Consider the following 22,667-nt stretch of genomic DNA (forward strand, 5'->3'; position numbering starts at 1 on the left):
CTACTCAAATTCTTGGAACTTTTGTATGCAAATTAAATACAATTATAAAACATTGTGCAAGAATCACTAGAATGTTCACTAGAGACATCTATTGGTGTGATGAAGAAGCTTTTTTATTGAGCAGAAACTCTTAAATTAATGTTACAAGTGTGTTAAGTGATCACTCAAACCAGCTTATGACGGTCGTAAGCCCCGTAAATGCCCAGACTTACATATTCTTACTCATCTATGGTAAGATGTCAAAAAATGATATGAAAAATATGTGTATAAAATATATTAATCGTTGGAGCCCACATTTCGGTCATTCCTTTCAAGAACGTCATAAATCAAAAATCCTCAATTTTCAGTTGTGCATGTTTTTGGAATGCCCAGAAAATGTACTATATCCCAGCAAAAGAAGCATATTTTTAACTTAATATGTACCCGCTACAAGACAGAAAGTGTTGTTTTTGCATTTTGAAGAAAAGGTATTCTTTAATTATTTTTTTTAATATAAGTACTACATATTTTTCAAATGGAGGGAAAACCTTCAGGTTTTACCTAAAAAGATCTATTGCACAGTAAAAAGTTCAATAAGTGGCTTGATATTTATTTTTAAAACATTGTGTTATATTTTTATACTATAAAAACGTTCCCCTGAAAAATCAAGTTTTTTTATTTATGACGTTCTTGAAAGGAGTGAGTGCTGTGTGATCAAAGATTTGCATATACCCAAAAATAATTGTTGTCTCAGTAGCTAAACGCACTAGTGAATTTAGTGATGGCTGCTAGAGCCAAGCTTATGATGTTGTAGCTGATTTTTCTGGCGAAAGGTGAATTGGCAACGAGCAGTCTCCAGATGGCGTAGAATACCAGGCTCTTGGTGATGTAGTGGAGCAGGAACATTCTGGAATGAAAAGAAATCCCTTTTATACACTTGGCTTGGCACAGTTTTTGTCTGTCTGCTGTGCCGGTCGGGCTGTGGAAGCGTCTGTGTACCGGCTAGCTGACTAACTGAACTAAATACTAATCGTATTACTTTTTGAAATCTCATCAAAGATGAAGAAGAATATGTAAATCTGGGCATTTACGGGGAAAAAGTTAGGAAATATGTAGGTACTGTATGAGTTATACGTTTAAAAGAAGAAGGTACTTAGACATATTTTTTTAATAAATAATTTAAGCAAAACTTTAAATCGAAACAAACTAAGGTATATTAAAGTCTAACATATAGTCTTTGTTGAATAAATAAAACAGTTTTGGAGCTATGAAAAATGAGTGACTTTGCACGAGTCTGTATTTACAAAAAGGGATTTCTAGTAAATTATAAATTATTTGGCAAAAGCTATTAATATTTAAAAAAAATTAATGTTGGCCCTTGAAAACATATTTTAAAAACTGTTGGCAATAGATTTCTCGTGGCTCCAAAAGTTTAATAACAGAGATTATCAAATAGGGATTTCAGAGTAAACGTTTTTTGCCAGTATACCAATGAAATTAACCTATTAACCGGGCGGGACGCATAAATACGTCCAACGCAAACAATATCGGGTACGGGAAGGACACATGAATACGTCCTTGAAAAATATGTTTATTATATTATATTTATGGACGTATATTTACCTACCGCTATGTTGAACAATATCTCATTGGATATTGATCTGTTCCATGTGTCTGAAGGAGTTTTCCGAAGTTGGATTCTTCTACACCTTAAGCAATAGTATTCTTGCTTATTTTCTATTTTATAGTGCCTATATCTATGTTAATGTACACAATTTAAATTTAAGCTTGTAATGTGTATATTATCTATATAATAAAACCCTTATCCGCACCCCAATGGTGCATAGGGCACTGTGTCATATAACGGCAGTGTTATCTTGATCGTTTACACATGAAGGAAAGGTGATCAGCCTCCCGCTTCAGGACCAGTCCAGGGTAATATTGAATAATTATTAAAGTGAATAAAATCACATATAATTATTTGACCCCCCTGGGAATCGAACCCGGGACCTCCAGAACGATAGCCAAGCGAGCTGACCATTACGGAGGCGAACAGTTATTATCCATAAATAAAATAAATTGAATTGAATATTTATCGAACAACAAAGGTATTAGTCATCCATACATGTCTCCAAATGAATTGAAGACACGGAGTGAATCAGTATTCCCGCCCGTTTAACAGGTTAAGAGTTGAAAACTTACTTTCTCATATGCACTTTAGCCGCAGGAATATCCTCGTCCTTCTCTTTGAGGATGTATCTCCTGATCCCCATGACGTAGTGTTCCAGATAAGCCTTCCACTGGATTCTCTTCACGTCTATATCGAAGGTCTTCACGTCCGACTCGGAGAGCTTGGACCTCAGGTGGATGACGTTCTTGTTGAGGAACCGCCACTCATGGGTGGTGAAGTACTCCAGGGCCTGGGTGGACTTAATCACCTTGTCTTGGATCCTGACCATACTCAGCCTGAAAATATTGTTTTTTTAATTAATGTTTTACTTAGTAAATACAGTGAAACATCTACCTATCGTTCCTCGAATAATCGTTTTCCCGGATGTGTCGTTTAATTCTTCTTTCCCGAATTCATTTCATACAAGATAGATCGCATCAATCGTTTCTATCTACCATTTTACCACATTCATCGTTTGAATCACGCTTCACATTTGACATATCGCTCACTCTTTTCAACAACGTCATATATCAAAAATCGACAATTTTCAGTTGTGCATGTTTTCGGAATGCCCAAAGAATGTGCTATATCCCAGCAAAAGTGGCATATTTTAAACATAATATTTACCAGCTACAGGGCAAAAAGTGTTGTTTTTGCATTTTGATAAAAAGTTATTGTTTGATAATTTTTTTAAATATACTAAATATTTTTCAAATGGTCAAAAAAACCTTCAGGTTTTATCTAAAAAGATCTGTTGCACAGTAAAAAGTTCAATAAATGGCTTGATATTTATATTGAATACATTTTATTATATTTTTATACTTTAAAAACGATCCCCTGAAAAATCAAGTACCTATTTTGATATATGACGTTGTTGAAAGGAGTGAGCGATATGTAAAAATATGTATTTAAGACAAAAAAAATACTCACTTCTGTTTGCTACCAGCAAGACGGGATGAAAAGTCAATTATGTAGGCTGGAAATATCTGGAACAGACCCACACATATCCAGTGAAGGAATCTGGAATCAGGAAAAAACAAAATTTATGTTGGCACAGTTCGATAAGTCATAATTAATTCGATCTTTGATAGCTAAACTGGCAGTAAACAATAAAAGCCTGGTGCATACTCTAATGTATTCGAGGGTGAAACATGGTGTTGGCAAAAAAAGATGGTAAAACCATGTATGGTAGATGTTCCAATGGTGATATAAGGAAAGGGGGCAAGGCTGAGATGACCATTATCTATCAAACTAAGAAAGGTGTGTTGAGATGGTTTTGGCATGTGAATGATGTTTAAAAATTGTACCTGGGACATGGAAGAACTCTCAGTGCGTAAAAACCATGTTTGGTAGATGTTCCAATGGTGATATAAGGAAAGAATGCAGGAAATTTATGAATGGTAGATATTCCATGTGTAAAATTTATAAAAAAACTGTGTACGGTAGATGTTCCAATGGTGATATAAGGAAAGAATGCAGGGCATTTATGAATAATGGATATTCCACATGTAAAATTTATTAAAAAATGTGTATGGTAGATGTCCCAATGGTGATATAAGGAAAGGGTGCAAGGCTGAGATGAGCACTATCCAGCAAACTAAGGAAGGCGGGTTGGGATGGTTTGGGAAGGATGAGAGTAGACTGGATGCAGTCGGGATGCCATCTCTCAGTGCGGCAAGACCATGTATGGTAGATGTTCCAATGGTGATATAAGGAAAGGGTGCAAGGCTGAGATGAGCACTATCCAGCAAACTAAGGAAGGCGGGTTGGGATGGTTTGGGAAGGATGAGAGTAGACTGGATGCAGTCGGGATGCCATCTCTCAGTGCGGCAAGACCATGTATGGTAGATGTTCCAATGGTGATATAAGGAAAGGGTACTAGGCTGAGATAAGCATCATCCATAAAACTAAGAAAGGTGTGTTGAGATGGTTTGGGCATGAGATGATCCAATGGTGATATAAGGAAAGTGTGTAAGGCCGAGATGAGCACTATCCATCAAACTAAGAAAGGTGTGTTGAGATGGTTTGGGCATGTGATGATCTAATGGTGATATAAGGAAAGGGTGTAAGGCCGAGATGAGCACTATCCATCAAACCAAGAAAGGTGTGTTGAGATGGTTTGGGCATGTGGATCATGTATGAGAATCGCACCTGTTGGATTTGAAGGAGCCTCCTGGATACCACAGCACTGCGTCATAGGGGTTGGTCACAATCTGATGATGTCCCCACTTCTCCAGCTCACCCCACAGCACGGGGTTCGACTCCCCGGTCGTGATGTTGTACACCCTTATCGGCGCATTTCTGAAAAACGTAAACAGGACTTTTTTTATAATTTATATTTGAAGCTTAATATTGCCCTGAAAACCATCCCACAGGATTTTTACTTGGAAGTATAATATATTGACTTGTTAAAAAAATTAAATGAGCGATGGCCAGTTTTTATGCGTTCCACTGAAGTGCCAGTTCGTGTGGCATTATTTTAGGTCAGATGCGAGACGCGTGTTTGGCAATCACGTGTCGACGAACACGTGGCTCGAGCGTTTCATTTGTTTATTTAGACTACCTTTGTTTGTGGAAACTTGTAGTTTTGAGCTGTATCAATTGAAATGAAATAGATAACAATTCATTTTTGAACATATTGTAGTCACAGGAGAAAGTGACCAAGTGCATTTTTTACAAAATCATGATCATTGACTATTTGATATCTTACTAGCTTTATATTGCCCTGAAAAACGTCCCAAAGGATTTTAAACTTGGAAGTATAATAAATTGACTTGTTAAAAATGACTAACTGCATTGATGTTTATTTTCTTGCCAAGCCAAAGTGATTTAAATGGCCCTCCTGAATATTTTACGTTTTGTTAGTTGGTCACTTTCTCCTGTACGACTACGATATGTAAAGTACTTTTAGAGTAGTAGAGCACTGCACTACGAAGGTGGACCGAGTAAATTAAAAAAAAAATTATAAGAAATATTAAAAAACTGACTTCTCCTTGGCCAGGTTCCAGGCCGCGACTATGAGGACATTGATACAAATGTCCACCGGAATGACGTCAGCCCTCATGTCCCTACGGCACATGAACGAACGGAGTATACCCTTCCCGGCTCCAGCGAACACGCCCGAAGGGCCGTTCAGGTTGTCCACCCAGCCCGGGAACGGAGTGGCCAGAGAGGCAGAAACTGGAATGATAATCAACTCAAACTAAACTAAAATATAAGATATTCTAAATGCGCCCAAATTGTTAGGGGTTGGGCACAAAATATTTTAAGTGTGCCCAAATATTTTTTATTCACAAATATGGCAGCTGTTTATGTTAGGAGTTGGGCACACAATATTTCAAGTGTACCAAATCTTTGTTGACTGAAATGGCAGGTATTTATATTAGTGATTGGTCACACAATATTTTAAATGTGCCCAAATCTTTGTTGACTGAAATGGCTGGTATTTATGTTAGGGGTTGGTCACATAATATTTGAATTAACCCAAATCTCTTCACAAATATGGCAGGTATTCATGTTAAGGGTTGGTCACATAATATTTTTAATGTGCCCAAATCTTTGTTGACTGAAATGGCAGGTATTTATGTTAGTGATTGGTCACATAATATTTTAATTAACCCAAATCTCTTCACAAATATGGCCAGGTATTTATGTTAGGGGTTAGGCACACAATATTTTAAGTGTGCCCAAACCTTTGTTCACAACAATAGCAGCCATTTATATGAGCGGTTGGTCACACTATATTTTAGGGGTGGTGACAAATATTTTAAATGTGCCCAAACCTTTGTTGACTAAACAGGCAGCTATTTATGTTAGGGGTTGATCACACAATATTTTATGTGTGTTTAATTTTTTAAAATACCTTTCACTCTCTATCCACCTCTCTCTCACTCTTTATCCATCTCTCTCGCACGATTGATACGTTTTATATGAAGTAAAACGTTTTATATGGAACTAGCAAAGGAAGGATGAAAGCAGAGTGAACGCTGTTGAAATGCGCTCCCTCAGACGAATGTGTGGAAAATCATTGTATGACAGAATTAAAAACGACGATATAAGAAAGGAATGTAAGGCTGAACGAGGAATAATTGAAAAGATTAGGAAGAGTTCTTTGCGGTGGTATGGACCATGTGGAGCGAATGGATAGCGAGAGAATGACTAAGAAAATATATGTGGCGAATGTGAGAGGGAAAACAGAACGAGGACGACCGAAAAAGACTTGGCACGATCAGATCAATCAGAACCTAAAATCTGGCGGTGTCAAAAGTCTGCGTAATCGGAGGGCATGTATGACTAGATGTATGGATGTGAAGGAGGCGAGGAGTGTATGTCAGGACAGAAGAGTGTGGTGTTCCATCCTCTCTGCCTACCCCTGCGGGGAAACGGCGTGATGGTAGTAGTAGTAGTATATGAAGTAAAATATTCTGCGCCTTTGAAAATAATTTCAGGCAACAGGCATAACAGGAGTGAAACGTTTTAGTATATATACAAGGAGTTTCACATACTCGAATGTAATATTATTTTGTTATTGCTTACAAAGAAATATTTCCAGGTCCTTTTTTTCTGTGGAACGCGGTGGAACGGCGTTCCGGCACCTTTTTTCACGGATAAATTTTATTTTTATTTAATTTTCAAAATAAATTAGACGAAAAAATATTTGTAATTACAATGTATATTTAAATGATTCGTGAAAACAATAACACATGATATTTTATGAACCAATTTGGAAACCTTGTTCTTGAATCACTAGAACTTCACTACAGACATCTATTGGTGAGATGTAAAGAAGCTTTTTACTAAGCAGAAACTCTTATATTAGTATGTGAGGTCCAAACCCTGGATTATAATCACACACATGAGAAACGCCAGAAAATACCATTTTCATTTTTATTATTAAGCTTATAATCTGACCAGATAATTTATTTACAACATTTTGAGTGTGTCCAAATACTTGTTCACAAAATCTGGATTATCTCCAATTACAGGAGTTATTCTCATATTATTTTTTGACATCTCATCAAAGATGAAGAAAAATATGGAAGTCTGGGCATTTACGGGTCATTATCTGGTCAAATTATAACCTTAATAATAAAAAAGAAAATGATATTTTCTGGCGTTTCTCATGTGTGTGATTATAATCCAGGATTTGGACCTCACATACTAATATTAGAGTTTCTGCTTAATAAAAAGCTTCTTTACATCTCACCAACAGACATGGTATTTTAATGAATGTTTAATTGATATTTTTAAAAAAAATCAGCGAATTCCGGGACCTTTTCCACGAGTTTATAAGTAAGTTCCGGAATCTTTATGTTTAAAAAACGCTATTTATATTAGGCTTATTTGTTTAATATTTATATTGACAAACTTAAAAGACAAACTAATCTTTTCTTACCAATGCTTGGCCTGACGATGGTGATGGGCATTCCAGCTCCCTCTGTCTGCAAAACGTATTCCGCCATCGCCTTAGTGAATGTGTAAGTGTTAGGACGATTCCCGATCAATCTGAAAATAATAATTAGTGCATGTCAGACCCGGCAATCAATGCAAGTTTGTTCTGAAACCATTAACCCTTTCCGGTCCTATGTCGAATGTCATTCGACATCGACTTTATTCCGGTGAGTCCTATGTCGAATGACATTCGACATCGACTTTATTCCGGTGAGTCCTATGTCGAATGTCATTCGACATCGACTTTATTCCGGTGAGTCCTATGTCGAATGTCGTTCAACATCGACTTTATTCCGGTGAGTCCTATGTCGAATGTCATTCGACATCGACTTTATTCCGGTGAGTCCTATGTCGAATGTCATTCGACATCGACTTTATTCCGGTGAGTCCTATGCCGAATGTCATTCGACATCGACTTTATTCCGGTGAGTCCTATGTCGAATGTCATTCGACATCGACTTTATTCCGGTGAGTCCTATGTCGAATGTCATTCGACATCGACTTTATTCCGGTGAGTCCTATGTCAAATGTCATTCGACATCGGCTTTATTCCGGTGAGTCCTATGTCGAATATCATTAGACATCGGCTTTATTCCGGTGAGTCCTATGTCGAATGTCATTCGACATCGACATTATTCCGGTGAGTCCTATGTCATTTTTTTTCTTCATCAGTTTAGTGTGACAAGCAAACATATTTTTTTTCTCACCCGTTTTTAGTGTGCGGTATACTTAAAGTGACCATACGTCCCGTTTTGAACGGGACCGTCCCGTTTTTATTTACCCTGTCCCAATATAAAACAACATATTTTTTTCATGTTAATATCATTTATTCCTCTTATTTTCTTTATCAACATTCTTTTTCTTCTCTTAATACTTAAAAACTATAAAAAATACGTGTTTTCTTGAATATTGTACGTAAAAATTGATGTCCCGTTTTGAGGACAAAAATAAATGGTCAGTTTAGGTATACTGGGACGAGGATTCAATGATTTTTATAAACACTAGAGTGTAACTTTCTACCTGAGAATGATACAAAAGGTTTGTTTTGGGGGCTGGCTCGGTACCCGTCACTCGGATGTCCGGCTACCGGCATCAGATACATTTGACCCGTGTGCATGGTGAGCAGCAGCGATGACGATTCCATCCACAATAGCCCACGTGTATGGAAAATGTTACGCTCAACGAAAAATTGATAGAATAGAATTTTTTACGATTTTCACGTTTTTATATTATATGTAAAAAATGTAGCGCCTTTAAAAATAATTTCAGGCAATAGGCCTAGCACAGCTGATACGTTTTTATGTTCGTAACGATTTGCGCCTTTAAAAATAGAGTTAGGCAATAGGAATTACAGCATTGATTCGTTTTGGTATATAAACAAGGAGTTTCATGTGATAAAATATTTTTCTGTTTTTGCATTTTTAATTTTGTAGCATAGATTCTAATAATGTCCGCCTCCGTAGTGTAATGGTCAGCACGCTCGGCTACCGTTCTGGAGATACCGGGTTCGATTCCCAAGGGGGGTAAAAATAAATATAAGTAATTTTTTCACTGTTATGTTTATTCAATATTACCTGGACTGGTATCTGAAGTGGAGGGCTGATCACCTTTCCTTCATGTGTAAACGATCAATATAACACTGCGGTTATATGACATAGTGCCCTATGCACCATTGGGGTGCGGTAAGGGTTTTATTATTATTTATGTTTGTATAATTTTATTCTTCTTCATCTGTATGTTTATACTAGTATGTGTTTATATAATTTTATTCTTCTTCATCTGTATGTTTATACTAGTATGTGTTTATATAATTTTATTCTTCTTCATCTGTATGTTTATACTAGTGTTTGTTTATATAATTTTATTATTCTTCATCTGTATGTTTATACTAGTATGTGTTTTTATAATTTTATTCTTCTTCATCTGTATGTTTATACTAGTATATGTTTATATAATTTTTTTCTTATTTAAAAGTGACTTACTTTGGTGTCATATATTTATTCAATATTACCCTGGACTGGTATCTGAAGTGGAGGGCTGATCACCTTTCCTTCATGTGTAAACGATCAATATAACACTGCGGTTATATGACATAGTGCCCTATGCACCATTGGGGTGCGGTAAGGGTTTTATTATTATTTATGTTTGTATAATTTTATTCTTCTTCATCTCGGCTGTCCAAATTTAAAACACAGTAAGGGACGTTTTTTTTCCATTTTTGGACTAAGTAGAGTCTACTTAGTCCATAAATACAAAAAAAACTTACTACAAAAAAATGTCCCTTACTGTGTTTTAAATTTGGACAGCCGATCCGTATGTTTATACTAGTATATGTTTATATAATTTTATTCTTCTTCATCTGTATGTTTATACTAGTATTTGTTTATATAATTTTATTCTTCTTCATCTGTATGTTTATACTAGTATGTGTTTATATAATTTTATTCTTCTTCATCTGTATGTTTATACTAGTATGTGTTTATATAATTTTATTCTTCTTCATCTGTATGTTTATACTAGTATGTGTTTATATAATTTTATTCTTCTTCATCTGTATGTTCATGTAATTTTATTCTTCTTCATCTGTATGTTTATACTAGTATGTGTTTATATAATTTTATTCTTCTTCATCTGTATGTTTATACTAGTATATGTTTATATAATTTTGTTCTTATTTAAAAGTGACTTACTTTGGTGTCATAGAGTCCAGTAAGTTGTCGTCCATGCAGTTGAGGCATTGCAGAAGCCTGTCCAAGTCGCCGGGAGGCGGGTAGATCACCTCGTCTATGATTGGACGATCACAGTTGCAGTACGCAGTACTGACATGGACGAAAGCCTGAAATCAAACGGGATAATCATTAATACATTTATATTATCCACTGACCAGTCTGATGATGTCGGTAACGACGAAACCCGGTCGCTGGTCAAATAAAAATAAAGTGGAAAAGCTAAAAATATTGGTTTTAATCTAATAATATATTAGGGATAATCATTGGTAAATTCAGTAATCATTGGTAAAATATTCGTCCGCCTCCGTAGTGTAATGGTCAGCATGCTCGGCTACCGTTCCGGAGGTCCCGGGTTCGATTCCCAGGGGGGTTTAATAAATATACAGTGAAACCTGTTAGATTGAACACCATCTCTGAATGAGCACCTTTCTACATTATATACATTGAACACACACAAATCTATTTTCTCACTAATTCACCTTTTCTGTAAGTGGTTTTTTCACTCTAATATTTATTCAATATTACACTGGACTGGTACCTGAAGTGGAGGGCTGATAACCTTTCCCTTTATATGTAATCGATCGAGATAACACTGCGTTTATATGAAGCAGTGCCCTATGCACCATTGGGTTGCTGTAAGGGATTTATTATTATTGAATTGAGGAGTGTGGTATTTCAATGTCTAATATTATTATTAAAATACTTAATACTTATATATATATTAAGTATTTTGTAATTATTCTGATTTCATTGTACGCACTTATATAAATAGAATGACTAACTGTGAGTAAAAACATTCTTTTAATTTTATTCTGGCATTCCCTCATTATAGTAAAAAAAACGTGATCACGAAACACGGCAACACATGCCCAAAAACTCAAAAATAGCAACTCGCTATAAGTGTCAACCCCGACGTAGCAAACCGCAACTTATGGTTGCTATAAGCTACATCGCTCACTCCTTTCAAGAACGTCATAAATCAAAAATCGTCAATTTTCATTTGTGCATGTTTTCGGAATGCCCAGAAAATGTGCTATATCCCAGCAAAAGAGGCATATTTTTAACTAAATATTTACTCGCTACAGGGCAGAAAGTGTTGTATTTGCATTTGAAGAAAAGGTATTGTTTTATTATTTTTTTAAAACAAAATACTTATTTTTCAAATGGAGAAAAAATCTTCAGGTTTAACCTAAAAAGATTTGTTGCACAGTAAAAAGTTTTATAAGTGGCTTGATATTTATTTTTAATAAATTGTATTATATTTATTAACTTTAAAAACGTTCTCCTGAAAAATCAACTTTTTTGATTTATGACGTTCTTGAAAGGAGTGAGCGACATGTGGTTGCTAAATATACCTCTAGTTTCGGCATCTTCTTGGCCACGTTCAGCATACACTTAGTTCCGAGGATGTTCATGCCCACGCTGAGGCGCAGGGCCTCGTCGAACTTGACAGTAGCAGCGGAGTGGAAGACCACGGAGACCGAGGAGCAGATGGTGCGGAGGTCTTCCGGACTGATGCCCAGCTCTGGCTGGAGAATGTCGCCACTAATGGCCACCATCTTGTCCAAGCGCTGGGGGAACTGCTTCCTCAGGGCGTCGAATATCTGGAGAATGAAGAATATTTGTAGCTAATATATATAAAACAGCTTTTAATCTAAAGCTTTTTAAGCTTTTTAAAGGCTTACCGGAGACTGCTTTAACTGGTCCAGCCTCTTCTCGGGAGATATGTCTTTTTTTCTTCTGAGCAGCATGAACACTTGCGTGATACCAGGACAAGAGCTTAAAAGCTTTTCCACCAAAACCTGTGACAGAAACAAAAAAATATGTATAAGGTGAATATTTTTTTTTCAAATTAAATCATGTTTCAGGTTTTTCCTTGAGTGAAAGTCCCTCTCCAAGCACAAGAGCTCAGTCTCTTTTTTGGAGAAGCACAGCGAATCTAAAACTATAAGTTTGCCATATGTATAGATGCCATATATATAGTATTATGTTGTACTTAAAAAATGTAGCTATTATATATTAAACAAATAAATAAATTTTAAAATAATCCGAGGTATGGATCTTCCATACGCGTACATCCAAATCAAAGGGTCTCTGCTAAATAAAAGCTTTCTCAATCCAACAAAGATGGCTGTTGTGAACTCATATCGCACACTCCTTTCAAGAACGTCATAAATAAAAAAAATCTATTTTAAGTTGTGCATGTTTTCGGAATGCCCAGAAAATGTACTATATCCCAGCAAAAGAGGCATATTTTTAACTTAATATTTACCCGCTACAGGGCAGAAAGTGTTGTTTTCCATTTTGAAGAAAAGGTATTGTTTAATATATTTTTAAATATACTAATATACAATGAAAAAACCTACAGGTTTTACCTAAAAAGATCTGTTGCAGAGTAAAAAGTTCAAAAAGTGGCTTGATATTTATTTTTAATACATTGTTTATATTTTTAAACTTTAAAAACGTTCTCCTAAAAAATCAAGTTTTTATTTTATTTATGACGCTCTTGAAAGGAGTGAGCGATATGTACTGTGTTTTGCGATTGATCGTATATGTAGGAGTTCCAAAAATTTGTGCAGTGTGGTTGTCAATCATGGGTAGAATTGATGAATGTTACACGTGTGTAAAGTGATCACTTGAAACCAGCCTATGACGGTCGCCAGCCCCGTAAATGCCCAGACTTCCATATTCTTCTTCATCCTTGTTAAGTTATCAAAAAATAATATGAAAATTAACTCGTATAATTGGAGATTTGTCCGCCTCCATAGTGTAATGGTCAGCACGCTCGGCTACCGTTCTGGCACATGAAAATGTTTGGTACTTTACATGAAAAACGTTTAAAATAAAGCATTTAAAAAAATGGTGTAAAAAATTATTGTTCAACAAGAATAATGTTAAACATCGTAATGGAATAATATTACCGTTCTGGAGGTTCCGGGTTCGATTCCCAAGGGGGATAAAATAAATATAAGTGATTTTTTAACTGTCACATTTATTCAATATTACCCTGGACTAGTACCTGAAGCGGAGGGCTGATCACCTTTCCTTCATGTGTAAACGATCAAGATAACGCTGCGTTTATATGACGCAGTGCCCTATGCACCATTGGGGTGCGGACAAGGGTTTTATTATTATTAATTGGAGATAATCAAGATTTGTGAACAAGTATTTGGACACACTCAAAATGTTGTAGTTAGTCAATTAATAACAAGTTTCCTGTCCTCATAAAGACGTATCGTGAAATCCAGCACGTCCAAGATGGCTGAATCGATAATGATTTTAATGTTTTCATTCAACAGCTATGTCATGTACGCAATTAATATTCAAAAATGTCTCCTTTGTGTTTGGACCAATTAGCTCGTGTGTCCTTCATGAACTGGAGACCTGTTTCTTCAAAGTAAGCACGGATACAAGGAGCATTCGCCAAAACTATCCAGGAAATTGTGAAGCCGTCCTCACGGCGCGATCACCATCCCATTCGATGCAAATTGACAGCTAGCGATGTATTATTCATGCCTCTCTCTATACTGGTAGCGCTCGGGTATTATAGGTTCTATATCCTGGTTCACTACTGAAAATTCCAATGTGTTATTGCATGGGAACACAATGGAATTTTCAGTAATACTATATTAATCTTTTCATTCAATTATACAAACGAAGAAATGATAAATATTTTTCTGGGAAAGTGCCATAAAATTCTTAGAAACATTAGACATTTGAATTCTCAAAAAAAAAACTTTAAATAGTAAGCATATAAATAAACATATACTCGTATAAGTCTACTATTTTTAGTGAAAAAATATTTAGGATTTTAAAAGAAATATGTTTTAACTTTTTAAAGGAAAAATATCAGCATTGATGGCACATGAAAATGATTGGTACTTTACATTAAAAATGTTTAAAATAAAGCATTTAAAAAGATGGTGTAAAAAATTATTGTTCAACAAGAAAAATGTTAAGCATTGTAATGGAATAATATTTCCGTTCTGGAGGTCCCGGGCTCGATTCCCAAGGGGGGTAAAATAAATATAAGTGATTTTTTCACTGTAATATTTATTCAATATTACCCTGGACTGGTACCTGAAGCGGAGGGCTGATCACCTTTCCTTCATATGTAAACGATCAAGATAACACTGCGTTTATATGACGCAGTTCCCTATGCACCATTGGGTTCGGATAAGGGTTTAAAAAAAAAAAAATAAAAAAAAATAAAAAAAATAAAAAATAAAAAAATAAAAAATAAAAAAATATATATATATATATATATATATATATATATATATATATATATATATATATATATACATATATATATATATATATATATATATATATATATATATATATATATATATATATATATATATATATATATATATATATATATATATATATATATATATATGTATAAGTTTTACCCATTTATATAAGTGACAAAGAATGAACCCAATCACTACTAAATGTCATTGTTAAGAGTAGGTATTATCGTATTAAACGCTAAACGCACAAATTAGCCAACTTGCAATTAGTACGTTTGCCCTCCAAGGCGTCGCACACACATTTTTTTGCATAACTTTTGTCTTCAGAACTGCTGAAGATGATAGATGGTATGTTCTGCGAGGTGATCACCGACACATCGAACAAAAAAATCATATAATTATTATATATTACACAACATTTTGAGTGTCTCCAAATACTTGTTCACATATCTGGATTATCTCCAATTACAGGAGTTATTTTCATATTATTTTTTTGACATCTCATCAAAGATGAAGTAAATATGGAAGTCTGGGCATTTACGGGGCTTACGACCGTCATCGGCTGGTTTAAGTGATCACTTTACACACGTGTAACATTCACCAATTCTACCCATCATTGACAACCACACTACTCAAATTCTTGGAAGTTCTATATATATGAATGTTGTAATATATATATATATTTTTTTTTTGTTCACTTAATATATTTACATTATTATTTATAACATAGTACATTTGAATCATTTATACATATGGAGAACTTTTATATTTCGATTCGCTGTCCATAAAAGAGACTGTGCTCTTGTGCTTGGAGAGGGACTTACACTCGTGGTTTAATGTTATATAATAAAAGATATAATAGTCTTTTTTTGTATACTTTTTCAAGATTTAAATGTAATGAGCTTTAATTTTTTTCTTAAGTATTTTCATATCATCTATTTTTTTATTTCTTTAGGGAGTTTATTGAAATAAAAGGATATTTCTGGCGATTCTCATATCGCTCACTCCTTTCAATAACGTCATATATCAAAAATCCTTAATTTTTAGTTGTGCATGTTTTCGAAATGCCTAGGAAATGTACTATATCGCAGCAAACGCGGTATATTTTTAACTTAATATTTACCATTTTTAATTGATATTTTACTTAGTAAATACCACTATTTCTTAAAATCTACTGTGACGTGTTTTTCGATGCATTCCGCATCATTTTCAAACACCGTAATAAGTGCTAATTAACTTAATATTTACCATTTTAATTAATGTTTTACTTAGTAAATATCACTTTTTCTTAAAATCTACTGTGACACGTGTTTCCATGCATTCCGAATCATTTTCAAACACCGTAATCAGTGTTTGAAAATGATGCGGAAAGCATCGAAACACGTGTCACAGTAGATTTTAGAAATAGTGGTATTTACTAAGTAAAAAATTAATTATAAATGGATAGATTTTACCACAAAGTGACTGCCGAATCAATTAATGAAATTTATATTTACCCGTTACAGGGCTGAAAGTGCTGTTTTTGCATTTTGAAGAAAAGGTATTGTTTAATTATTTTTTTAAGTATACTAAATATTTTTCAAATGGAGAAAAAAACTTCTGGTTTTACCTAAAAAGATTTGTTGCACAGCAAAAAGTTTAATAAGTGGCTTGATATGTATTTTTAATACATTTTATTATATTCTTAAAATTCAAAAACGATCTACTGAAAAATCTAGTTTTTTTTTTTTAAAAATATATATGACGTTGTTGAAAGGAGTGAGCGATATATGTATACTAACATAACTTGCATTTTTGTAAAAAAAAAAGTAAAAATGACTACAAACAAAGTAAATGCTTCTAAATTTTAAAAATTTTAATGGTAATAATATATTTTTCATATGTTTTCTTACCTTTCCCATGAAACCTGTTCCTCCAGTGATGAAAACGGATCGATTATCGTACCATCTTGCGATGTTTGACACTTCATGCACTGCCCCGTTGCTCACCTGATTGTCCGCCATTTTGATTTATATATCTGAAAAAAAACATTAATATGTTAACTGCCTACATATAAATACAAATCGTAGTCGTACAGGGGAAAGTGACCAACTAACAAAACGTAAAATGTTCAGGAGGGCCATTTAAGTCACTTTTGCTTGGCAACAAAATAAACATCAATGCAGTTAGTCATTTTTACCAAGTCAATATATTATACTTACAAGTTTAAAATCCTTTGGGATATTTTTCAGGGCAATATTAAGCTAGTAAGATATCAAATAGTCAATGATCACGTTTTTCTAAAAAATGCACTTGGTCACTTTCTCCTGTATGACTGCGATATATCATATAATCTTTTTTCTGCAGGGACTCACCAATATAAACCATAAAATTATTAACGAATTACAACATTTTGAGTGTGTCCAAATACTTGTTCACATATCTGGATTTCATAAATTGAAACAAAAATATAAATTGAATAATAAAACCGTTATCCCCGCCCCAATGGTGCATAGGGCACTGCATAATATAAACGCGGTGTTATCTTAATCTTTGACACATGAAGGAAAGGTGATCAGACCTCCGCTTCAGGTACCAGTCCAGGGTAATATTGAATAAATATTAGAGTGAAAAAATCACTTATTTGACACCCACCTCCCGGGAATCGAACCCTGGACCTCCAGAACGGTAGCCGAGCGTGCTGACCATTACACTACGGAGGCGGATGACAAAGTATTACATATGAATATATTATCATACTTGTTCAAACAATATTGATCAAACAATGATCGATTCTCTACAGACATGTGAAAATTAATACAAAACAAATTTAAAATAAAAATATTTAATTTTCACACCAGATATAATAAATTTGCTTTATAAATTTATTCTGAGTGCATTCAGTTTGCAGTTTATTTCGTAATTTGTTTACACAATTTTCTTATTTAAATTATAAATTTGTGACTATGTAATAAAAAATAATACCAGACTAGGGTTGTACCTCGCTTAGTCCGAAAGGTTGATTTTTAATTATTATTTTTTTAATTACTGGTTATTTAAATTTCATTTAAATAAATAAACGCTGTGACCTCGTATGGCATAATATTAGTAGGACCTTGAAGGTACGTGTATGAATTATTAAAGGTCGGAGAAATAATTTGCTAAATATATGTATGTTCGCATATATATATATATATATATATGTATATATATATATATATATATATATATATATATATATATATATATATATATATATATATATATATATATATATATATATATATATCTATATATATATATATATATATATATATATATATATATATATATATATATATATATATATATATATATATATATATATATATATATATATATATATATATATATATATATATATATATATATATATATATATATATATATATATATATATATATATATATATACACAACATTTTGAGTGTGTCCAAATACTTGTTCACAAAATCTGGATTATCTCCAATTACAGGATTTATTTTCATATTATTTTTTGACATCTCATCAAAGATGAAGAAGAATATGGAAGCCTGGGCATTTACGGGGCTTACCTTGTTCATGAATCACTAGAACTTCACTAGAGGCATCTATTGGTAAATGATAGTTTCTAAATTGGTTCATATATATAGAACTTCCAAGAATTTGAGAAGTGTGGTTGTCAATAATGGGTAGAATTGGTGAATGTTACACGTGTGTAAAGTGATCACTTAAACCAGCCTATGACGGTCGTAAGCCCCGTAAATGCCCAGACTTCCATATTCTTCTTCATCTTTGATGAGATGTCAAAAAATAATATATATATACATAAATATATATATATATATATATATATATATATATATATATATATATATATATATATATATATATATATATATATATATACAATACATTAAAAAAATTAAATTATCATAATTTCATGTAACTCGTGAGTGTAAATTGTAGGCAAAAACACTCGCTATCTCGCTAGAGGCATGAGTTTATACATTACATTGATTCTAAGTTACTTAGGTGTATGATTTTAATACTTGATTTTACTAGGGAGTGATTTTACTTATTTACTAGGTATATATATATTTATACACATAATATGTATCGCCTTCTTTCAAAATCCGCCAGATCCATGTAAGTCGATTTTACAAAAAATGCGAAATTCTCCGGGTAACATTTATGTACAAAAGATTTGTCTGTCTTTAGATTAAATATTGTAAAATAGAGAATTTTTCAATTTTTTTAGAAAATTATTCAGTATTTAAAAAAACACGAAAAACAAACCGATAATGACGTCATCTTAATTTTTGACCTATCCCGCTCTCTGATTGGCCGATATGGGTCAGAAAGCAAGTTCCATGAATATATCTGAATTTGAAATACAACGCTGTTTTGAAGTATTTTTTAGCAGAGTTTTCTAAGTAAGTTTTTTAAGTATTTAAATATTTTCAACAACAATGTCCACAATTGGCATTCCGATGGAGTATATATTTTTAAATCTTATAAAATTGAATCTGGCGGATTTTGAAAGTAGGCGACACATATCGCTCACTCCTTTCAAGAACCTCAGAAATCAAAAAACTAGATTTTTCACGAGAACGTTTTTAAAGTTTAACAATGCAATACAATTTATTAAAAAATAATATCAAGCCACATATTGAACTTTTTACTGTGCAACAGATCCTTTTAGGTCAAACCTGAAGGTTTTTTTCTCCATTTGAAATATAATTGGTTTATTTTTTAAAAAATAACTAAACAATACCTTTTCTTCAAAATGCGAAAACAACACTTTCTGCCCTGTAGCGGGTAAATATTAAGTTAAAAATATGCCTCTCTTGCTGGGATATAGTACATTTTCTGGGCATTCCGAAAATATGCACAACTGAAAATTGACGATTTTTGATTTATGACGTTCTTGAAAGGAGTAAGCGATACGTGGAATGCGCCTATATATATTAAATTGTTGGGTAATTTATCTTTTTTGTACGATAACCAGCTTTTTATACGCAACATGAAATGTAAATAAAACAAAATGATTTATTCTGATTTTAAGTAAATATTCTCGTGATATCTTGGCGCTGAAACCAGTTCCACCAGACTCCAAGGCGTCTTTGTTTGCATTGTACGGTTGACAATTTTTTTTTAACATTTGCACAATCGATTAATATGTCATGATTTTATTTAAAAATTTTCAAGTACACGGCATTCTTTATTTTTAGCAAAATCAATAATATTTTGAATAGTTATATCATATATAAAAAAAAACCCTTATCCGCACCAAATGGTGCATAGGGCACCGCTTCATATAAACGCAGTGTTATCTTGATCGTTTACACATGAAGGAAAGGTGATCAGCCCTCCGCTTCAGGTACCAGTCCAGGGTAGTATTAAATAAATATTACAATGAAAACAATAATAAATAATAATAATAAAACCCTTATCCGCACCCCAATGGTGCATAGGGCACTGCGTCATATAAACGCAGTGTTATCTTGATGGTTTACACATGAAGGAAAGGTGATCAGCCCTCCACCTCAGGTACCAGTCCAGGGTAATATTAAATAAATATTACAGTGAAAAAATCACTTATATTTATTTTACCCCCCCTGGGAATCGAACCCAGGACCTCCAGAACGGTAGGCGAGCGTGCTGACCATTACACAACGGAGGCGGAGTTATATAAAGATAAGAAATATGCGAGATCCGAGAAGTCGTAAGAAATGAAGACATATCATAGACTAAGGGCGTTTGTGCGCTACACGGAATTTTACCGTCCGGCAGTCCGGTTTTGAAAAATTAAAGCGACTGCGACAGTTTTGCGTGATTTAGCGGAATTTACGCGCAACGTGTTCACGCACCGATCAAGAGCTCCGATCCGAAAAAATATGGATAAAAACACAAGCCAATCCAAGCCAATCAAGCCGGACGATGGAATTTTACCGTGCTTGTTTTATCAATCTGTTTGTATACTGCACCTGTCTAGTTTACAAACGTCAAATGTGATTGACGCACGACGCCATTTTGAAAAATTATAACATTTTCCGATAGGGTGATTTATTTTGCGTCACCTGTATACAGAATTCATCATATTTTCCGGATCTGGTCAGCAGGTATCATTAAAACGTATTATTCGGCGTATTTATTATCCGAATAATATGCGAGTAAAAAGTATGAAGTGTGCTTCAAAGTGATTGACGTTTGAAAAACAGATTTTTTTCCGAACGCGACTCCAAAAGTAAAGAATGGTTCTAGCAAAAAAGGATAACTAAACAGTGTATAAAATCAGCAACAAAAATTAATTAAGATTTCAAGGCTTTTTTGTTGCTACTAATTTTATATATAAAATTACACGTGGAACGAATGAGTGAAGAAAGAACGGTAAAACATATTTTAAAAACAACTTTAATTTTTTTTTGTAACTTTATTATTTGTGTTCCAGTCTTGTTAACCTTAATCCCATGTCCCAAAATAAGAAATACAAATTGCTCATCGGGAATATTATATATATTTATATATATATATATATATATATATATATATATATATATATATATATATATATATATATGTATATATATATATATATATATATATATATATATATATATATATATATATATATATATATATGTTATTATATATGTTATTATATTTTGTCCGCCTCCATAGTGTAATGGTCAGCATGCTCGCCTACCGTTCTGGAGGTCCCGGGTTCGATTCCCAGGGGGGTTTAATAAATAAATAGTGATTTTTTCACTCTAATATTTATTCAATATTACACTGGACTGGTACCTACCTGAAGCGGAGGGCTGATCACCTTTCCTTCATGTGTAATCGATCGAGATAACACTGCGTTTATATGAAGCAGTGCCCTATGCACCATTGGGGTGCGGTAAGGGATTTATTATTATTATTATATATATATATATATATATATATATATATATATGTATATATATATATATATATATATATATATATATATATATATATATATATATATACATATGTATATATATATATATATATATATATATATATATATATATATATATATATATATATATATATATATATATATATATATATATATATATATATATATATATATATATATATATATATATATATATATATATATATATATATATATATAAGTGTGTGTATATCTTCAAATATTGCATAGCCACTCAAAAGAAGAGCTATAGGTACTACATACATAAATACATACATATGGCCATGGACATACATATATTTACCTTAGATATTCAAGGTATAATAATAAATTTTGATGACACTTATTTCGTAGAAAATTGACATATTACATGAATATTTTTGAGTGATATTCAATTTCGCATGGGAGTGAGTTTGTCCGTTCTGGTAACGAGGTTAATAGACTATTTCATCAAAACACTACTGACGACTGTTGCGAAGGAAATTTAGTCAGTGGCTGAAAAAGTCAAGCATATCAACCATATAAGGTGACTCAATTTGAGATGAAACATATCGCTCACTCCTTTCAACAACGTCATATGTCAAAAATCGTCAATTTTCAGCTGTGCAAGTTTTCGGAACGCCCAGAAAATGTACTATATCCCAGCAAAAGCGGCATATTTTTAACTTAATATTTACCCGCTACAGGGCAGAAAGTGTTGTTTTTGAATTTTGAAGAAAAGATTTATTTTCAAATACGATAAATATTTTTCAAATGGAGAAAAAACCTTCAGGTTTTACCTAAGTGGATCTGTTGCACAGTAAAAAGTTATATAAGTGGCTTGATATTTATTTAATACATTGTGTTACATTTTTAAACTTAAAAAACGCTCTCCTGAAAAATCAAGTTTTTTATTTATGACGTTCTTGAAAGGAGTGAGCGATATATCAAGAATCGTCGATTTGTGCATGTTTTCGGAATGCCCAGAAAATGTACTATATCCCAGCAAACGCTGCATATTTTTAACTTAATATTTACCCGCTACAGGGCAGAAAGTGTTGTTTTTGCATTTTGAAGAAAAGGTAGGTATTGTTTTATTATTTTATTAAATGTACTAAATGTTTTTCAAATGGA

General features: G+C 33.2%; 1 protein-coding gene across 1 annotated transcript in view; it reads right to left on the reverse strand.

Annotated features, from left to right (window-relative positions):
• Positions 1 to 446: 446 nt before the first annotated feature.
• The window catches only part of LOC148312324 (putative fatty acyl-CoA reductase CG5065), a 31,872-nt gene continuing 9,651 nt past the window's right edge, over positions 447 to 22,667 (reverse strand). The window contains exons 2-11 of the mRNA XM_088277486.1: positions 16,481 to 16,605; positions 12,015 to 12,131; positions 11,685 to 11,933; positions 10,291 to 10,436; positions 7,545 to 7,654; positions 5,137 to 5,329; positions 4,301 to 4,450; positions 3,080 to 3,169; positions 2,182 to 2,445; positions 447 to 886 (exon numbers count right to left, since the gene is read on the reverse strand). Coding sequence (XP_088133612.1) covers positions 730 to 886; positions 2,182 to 2,445; positions 3,080 to 3,169; positions 4,301 to 4,450; positions 5,137 to 5,329; positions 7,545 to 7,654; positions 10,291 to 10,436; positions 11,685 to 11,933; positions 12,015 to 12,131; positions 16,481 to 16,591 — 1,587 coding nt within the window. The 5' untranslated portion in view covers positions 16,592 to 16,605 and the 3' untranslated portion in view covers positions 447 to 729. The remainder of the gene's footprint in view (positions 887 to 2,181; positions 2,446 to 3,079; positions 3,170 to 4,300; positions 4,451 to 5,136; positions 5,330 to 7,544; positions 7,655 to 10,290; positions 10,437 to 11,684; positions 11,934 to 12,014; positions 12,132 to 16,480; positions 16,606 to 22,667) is intronic.

This window comes from Brachycentrus maculatus, unplaced genomic scaffold, assembly GCF_059751285.1.
Source record: "Brachycentrus maculatus isolate JH-2025_06_01 unplaced genomic scaffold, ASM5975128v1 h1tg000043l, whole genome shotgun sequence".
NCBI classification, from domain to species: Eukaryota; Metazoa; Arthropoda; class Insecta; order Trichoptera; family Brachycentridae; genus Brachycentrus; species Brachycentrus maculatus.